The sequence below is a fragment of the Stomoxys calcitrans genome, chromosome 5 (assembly GCF_963082655.1).
Source record: "Stomoxys calcitrans chromosome 5, idStoCalc2.1, whole genome shotgun sequence".
NCBI classification, from domain to species: Eukaryota; Metazoa; Arthropoda; class Insecta; order Diptera; family Muscidae; genus Stomoxys; species Stomoxys calcitrans.
In genome coordinates this window covers 111,833,208-111,840,031 of record NC_081556.1, presented here as the reverse complement: position 1 = coordinate 111,840,031, position 6,824 = coordinate 111,833,208, and the positions used below count along the sequence as shown (strand labels likewise).

General features: G+C 40.4%; 1 protein-coding gene across 1 annotated transcript; it reads left to right on the top strand.

The window, feature by feature from the left end:
• The first annotated feature begins 2,981 nt into the window (after positions 1-2,981).
• Positions 2,982-3,702, top strand: LOC106086348 (endocuticle structural glycoprotein SgAbd-9-like). The gene is made up of 3 exons (XM_013250985.2): positions 2,982-3,060; positions 3,171-3,554; positions 3,623-3,702. Exons 1-3 carry the CDS (start codon positions 2,982-2,984, stop codon positions 3,700-3,702), a joined length of 543 nt encoding a protein of 180 aa, XP_013106439.2.
• Positions 3,703-6,824: the final 3,122 nt, after the last annotated feature.

Below are 6,824 nucleotides of genomic sequence, written 5' to 3'. Positions count from 1 at the left end.
TTCCATAGTGTTACATGAGTTTGTCGCTTACGAACTTAAATCGGACTGTGTCGACCCGAAAGGCTTCGTGTTAACCAAATTTATTGACGGCAGTTCTCTGGCCTTCAATGCCAAATCATCTGTCCTTTCCTTTCCCCTTAATCCATTATGACCCGGCACCAAAACTATGCGGATTTTGCCATCCTTAGCATCACACCACGTCATTTATTCTGTTATCTTCCGGATCTCCGTCTGCAGGAACGGATTATGGTCAGGCAGTCTAAAACAGATCTCAGTCCCTGGGTTCTCAATGTAAACCCCCAGACCCACTCTGTCCTCTGGCTTTGATCCATTCGTGTAGCATGATCTTTCAGTTGGCAATACTAGGGTTCAGTCAATCCAAGACTGTACCACTGGCAGGAGTGCACCGCACTCGACCTCAAGGTTCATCTCATGTATCCGATCGGAAATCTCTTCCCTTCCTTCTAGGTTTCCTATCGTCGCCTAGATTATACCGCGATGGTATGAGCTGCTCCCATCCTCAATCCATTCTCCCATCGCCTTAAGTCTCATAGCTGCAGTGGCTGCCTCACACTTAATCTGTATGTCAATGGGTCGGATATCTAGAATAGTATTCAGTGCTCTAGTGGGTGTGGTCCTCATCGCTCCGCATATGCCAAGACAACATGTTCTCTGAACCTGTTGTATGGGCCTTATGTTGCACTTTTTCTCCATAGCATTCCACAAAACTACTGAGGCGCAAATAAGTATTGGTCTTATCACGCTCCTGTAGAGCCAGTGGACGATTCTCGGATTCAGGACCCATTTCGAGCCTACGGCCCATCTACATAGTACCCAACATCTGTGAGCCTTCTCAGTACGCTCCTGAATGTGACACTTCCAATTCAGTTTCCTGTCCAAGATTACACTTAAGTATTTCACCTTGTCAGATATCGAAATCGTCTTTGTGAGGAAACGTGGTGCATTAACTTGGCCCACCTTCGTCTTCTTCGTGAACAGGCAGATTTCAGTCTTCTCTGGGTTAACATTAAGACCTCTGAGTCATATATGCCATATGCAACAACCTTTCAGCCCATCTGCATAGCTCGTTCGGATCCTTACCCCTCAGAAGTATTATAACATCGTCTGCGTAGCACACGGATTCAAATCCCTCCTCAGTCAGCATCCGTAATAGGTCATATATGGTGGTCACCCCTAGGAGTGGCGATAAAATGCCCCCCTGTGGTGTGGCTTGTGCCACTTTCTCTCTTATATTTATTGAGTTGCCCAAAAAGTAATTGCGGATTTTTCATATAGTCGGCGTTGACAAATTTTTTTACAGCTTGTGACTCTGTAATTGCATTCTTTCTTCTGTCATTTATCAGCTGTTACTTTTAGCTTGCTTTAGAAAAAAAGTGTAAAAAAAGTATATTTGATTAAAGTTCATTTTAAGTTTTTTTTTAAAATGCATTTACTTTCTTTTAAAAAATCGGCAATTACCTTTTGGGCAACCCAATATGTCATAAGACATACAATTTATCCGCCTGTTCCTTAGCATATGGCTTATCCAGTCTCTATGGACCGGGTCCACCCGATACTGGTTTAAGGATTGGATCAGTGTGTCGCTCCGCACATAGTTAAAAGCCCCCTCGATGTCAATGCATACCGCCAGAGTGTACGTTTTGGCATCGAAGGATTCTTCTTTTTTCTTCACTGATCTTCTCTTGACATAGGCATGCCTTTTCACGTGAGCAGTTTGCTGGATGTCCTACTCTTTATCATGGTTTCTACAATATGTTCCATGGTTTTGTGTAGAAGGGATGTAAGGCTTATAGGTCCGTAGTCCTTTGGTGTCGCATAACTTGCCTTGCCGGGCTTGGGTATAAATACCACCCTTGCCTCCTGCCAGGCTTTTGGAGTATATGCAAGTCCTACGCACGCTGAGAAAATATTGGCCAGAAAATATTGGCGCCAGAAAGTCCGCCTTCTTCTGTAGTAATGCCGGAAATATTCCATCAGGTCCGGGTGACTTAAATGGTTTGAAGCTCTTCAAGGCTTCCTTGACCATTAATTCCGTTATGATAAGCCTTCAATCAACCTTATTATTCCAAGATTCCGGTGTCTCCGTAAGTCCAGTCGTATCCTGTTGAAAATGCGATTTTATCAAAAGTCTCAACATGTCCTCCCTTGTCTCTGGTCTGATTTTTGATATGGTTCAGTGCAGAACCATTTTTGATATGGTTTGTTCCGGCTCGTTCATTGTTCCTGAATTAAGGCAACACGAATCTTGTCCTTGCTGATTTTCTCCATCAGAGCTGATTTTCTCCATCAGAGCTGTCTTGCTCCGGTGGAGGTTTATCTGGATGACCTCAATCATTGGTCCTCCATTAGATGAGCTTCTTGCGAGTGGGTGATGGTCGTAAGCATAGATCCTCTGCCTTGCGTTTGCCACTAGGTTAGGTAAGGGTAGCAGTCCTTTACAGACTCATTTAGAAAATTTGAGGTCCTTGTGATACCACAATAGCGACAGACCAAGGCCTTGGCTCCCTTTGCTTTGATGTTGTCACTTTGCCTTTTCTACGATAAGGTGGATTTGCTGCCACTATACTGCCTGAGGTGTCTAGAAGTCGATCATAGACCATTCCCGCCTTCCCAATCACAAAAATTACGGTCTAGGATATAGCGATTTATTTCGCTAATTTTCTGCATTTATGTCTTAAAGTTCAATCCTACTTTTGCGACATATACGCTTGCATCACACATAATGTACTCTCAACAACGAACTTACGCAATCAATTGCATAAATTAAAAACTTTTGGCTATGTACCAACGGAAATAAAGAGCAGTTAAGTTAATTGCAAAAACTAAACTCAATTAGATAGGAAGTCAATTTTGAGTCCATACAGCAATGCAAGACAATTATGACAATGTTCATTTAAAATGGTCATAGATGACTTCTAAAAATATTTTTGGTACATCCAACTACCAACTATAAATTGAGCATGCGTTATGAGAAAAATTATAGTTTCATAAAGTTGTACTTCAGTGCCATACACCATCAATTCTACTCAAATAACAATGGTAATCATCTACTAGGAAGAAAAAAAAAAACATTTTAAATTTATTTTCTTTGCAGAAATTCCTTGTCTCCTTTATGGTGCTTGTCTCCATATGCACTCCATGCATTCTAGCTGCTGATGAGGAAAAGGACAAAGAATATCGTGGTCAATATCGTCCAAATCAGTATTACGATGGCCGTTATGGCAAGAATCGTGATTACTACAATCAACGTTATTATCAGGACAATTTGCTGAAGCAATACAAATCGGATATTGCGGGCAAAGATTCTCGCATCATTGAACAAAAGTTGGAACCTGCCATCGATGGTAACTTTGCCTACGAATTCGATAGCGAAAATGGCATTCATGTTGATGCCCATGGCACCAATGTTAAAGTTGGAAATGAAGAAGAAGGTCAGAAAATTGAAGGTTCATTTGCCTTCATTACTCCCGAGGGTCTACAGATTGGTGTTCGTTATGTAGCCGATGAAGCGGGCTATCGTCCCGTATATACCTGTGAGTTGAAATGAAAGTTTTTTGTGTTCCGTTGCCAGTTCTCATCGAAAATTCATTTTATTTTGCAGTCAGTGGTGTTGAATCGGGTAGATATTCAAATTCCCCATCCGCTGCTGATGTGGCAGTCGCCAAGGCTACTACACCTTAAATATGATTATGGGGCAAAGGCTGAGGTGAAAATACTAGAGAAGACCATATATTCCTTTGGATGAACAACAAGCTATTTTAGGTTAATGGCATAACACACATCTAGTACCAGAGAGACATTTCATTGTAATTTACTAAAATTTAAAAAAAAAATCCTTTTCATAAACATTAAATAAAGGAACTTCTTTGATCATTTACTCACAGCGTCAACACATAACAAAAAGAAGACACAAAAGTGGTATTTTTGAATATATATATAGTACTAGCTGAGCCCGACCCGCTATGCTGCTCCCGATAATGCTGTTGGGGAAAGGTACTCTAAATTTGGAAATTTCTGCCTAATTTCAGTTGAAAATCTATTCCAATTTTCCTGAGGATTATTTTCTAATCTCAAATAAAGGGTGATTTTTTTGAGGTTAGGATTTTCATGCATTAGTATTTGACAGATCACGTGGGATTTCAGACATGGTGTCAAAGAGAAAGATGCTCAGTATGCTTTGACATTTCATCATGAATAGACTTACTAACGAGCAACGCTTGCAAATCATTGAATTTTATTACCAAAATCAGTGTTCGGTTCGAAATGTGTTCAAATTTTGACAAATTTTGTTCAGCGATGAGGCTCATTTCTGGTTGAATGGCTACGTAAATAAGCAAAATTGCCGCATTTGGAGTGAAGAGCAACCAGAAGCCGTTCAAGAACTGCCCATGCATCCCGAAAAATGCACTGTTTGGTGTGGTTTGTACGCTGGTGGAATCATTGGACCGTATTTTTTCAAAGATGCTGTTGGACGCAACGTTACGGTGAATGAACACATTTCGAACCGAACACTGATTTTGGTAATAAAATTCAATGATTTGTAAGCGTTGCTCGTTAGTAAGTCTATTCATGATGAAATGTCAAAGCATACTGAGCATCTTTCTCTTTGACACCATGTCTGAAATCCCACGTGATCTGTCAAATACTAATGCATGAAAATCCTAACCTCAAAAAAATCACCCTTTACTTCTTATTTAAACCCTAATAAGTAAAAGTCCTGTTTAAGGGTGTGGTGTGATACCCTAAAGTGAAAATCAATTTCGTGCTCTACTCCCAAAGACCTTGCATTTGATACCCATACTGCCATGGTTAGTAAATATGTCCGATTTGAGCTGTTTTTTGGGGGTGGGGTGACCCCCGAAAGACTTAGTCCCACAATTGCATATCAGATTCGCTTTCTACTCTGAAATACCTTTAATTTGATACCCATATTGTAGTGAGTGGTCTATAAATCCGTTTGGCGGGTTTTGGGGTGGGCGGTCCTCCTAGGCACCCCATCTCAGATTCTGATACCAAAAGTTTTGATTTTAAGTTAATGTAAGTGTGCCAACAAAATTTCGCTGAAATCGCTATACCCATCTCCCAGATCTGGTATTTTTGAAAATATTGTTAAGGCCCGTCTTAGAGAGGGAAAATTAAAGTAATAATACCGCAAACAACCGCAACGAAGTCATAACGCAGAGAAATGCTGTATGATCAATTTTGACCACTCTGCCCTCTTTCTGTTCATGTTGGCTTCTCCAAACTAGCGCCATTTACTGGCTATTTTCAATGGGATTAACTAATTCCATTTGAAAACAGCCAGTAGATGGCGCTAATTTACCAGTAGATGGCGCTAACTTACATGTAAATGCTGCTATTAGCTTGGAGTGGCTTAATGCCTATAACATTGATCATCATGTGGTAGTTGGCTACAAATGACCTATTAATTGACAACATTTAGTCTTTTTATACCCTCCACCATAGGATGGGGGTATACTAATTTCGTCATTCTGTTTGTAACTACTCGAAATATTCGTCTAAGACCCCATTAAGTATATATATTCCTGATCGTCATGACATGTCTGTCCGTCTGTCTGTCGAAGGCACGTCAACTTTCAAAGGGGTAAAGCTAGCCGCTTGAAATTTTGCACATATACTTCTTATTAGTGTAGGTCGTTAGGGATTGTAAATGGACCTTTCCGGTCCATGTTTTGACAAAGCTGGCATATAAACCGTTCTTGGGTCTTGACTTCTTCAGCCTCTAGAGGGCACAATTCTTAATCGATTGGAATGAAATATTGCACGACTGTGCCAATTATGATTAAAATCGGTTCATAACCTGATATAGCTGCCATATAAACCGATCTTGGGTCTTGACTTCTTAAGCCCCTAGAGAGCGCAATTCTTATCCGATTGGAATGAAATTTTGCACGACATGTTTCGCAATGACTTCCAACAACTGTGCTAAGTTAGGTTCAAATCGGTCAATAACCAGATATAGCTGACATATTAACCGATCTGGGACCTTGACTTCTTGAGCCTCTACAGGGAGCAATTCTTATCAGATTTGAATGAATTTTTGCACGAAGTATTTTGTTATGATATCCAACAACTGTGCCAAGTTTGGTTCAAATCGGTTCATAACTTGATATAGCTGTCATATAAACAGATCTGGGGATTTGACTTCTTGAGCTTCTAGAGGGCGCAATTCCTATCCGATTTGGCTGAAATTTTGAATGACGTATTTTATTATGACTTTTAACAACTGTGCCAAATAAGGTTCAAATCGGTTCATAACCTAATATAGCTGCCATATAAACCGATCTGGGGTCTTGACTTCTTGAGCCTCTACAGGGAGCAATTCTTATCAGATTTGAATGAATTTTTGCACGAAGTATTTTGTTATGATATCCAACAACTGTGCCAAGTTTGGTTCAAATCGGTTCTTAACCTGATATAGCTGTTATATAAACAGATCTGGGGATTTGACTTCTTGAGCTTCTAGAGGGCGCAATTCCTATCCGATTTGGCTGAAATTTAGCATGACGTATTTTATTCTTACTTTCAACAACTGTGTCAAATAAGGTTAAAATCGGTTCATAACCTAATATAGCTGCCATATAAACCGATCTGGGGTCTTGACTTCTTAAACCTCTACAGGGAGTAGTTCCCATCCGATTTGGCTGACATTTTGCACGACGTGTTTTGTTATGACTTCCAACAACTGTGGCAAGTATGGTTCAAATCGGTCCATAACCTGATATAGCAGCCGATCTCGGGTCTTGACTTCTTGAGTCACTAGAGGGCGCAATTCCTATCCG

What these genes read in the sequence shown, in the direction of transcription:
- LOC106086348 (XM_013250985.2), top strand. Translation starts at nt 2,982, where the DNA reads ATGCGTTATGAGAAAAATTATAGTTTCATAAAGTTGTACTTCAGTGCC. An exon ending in ATTCTACTCAAATAACAATG is followed by an intron (nt 3,061 to 3,170) that starts GTAATCATCTAC and finishes CATGCATTCTAG; the next exon opens with CTGCTGATGAGGAAAAGGAC. An exon ending in CTATCGTCCCGTATATACCT is followed by an intron (nt 3,555 to 3,622) that starts GTGAGTTGAAAT and finishes TTTATTTTGCAG; the next exon opens with TCAGTGGTGTTGAATCGGGT.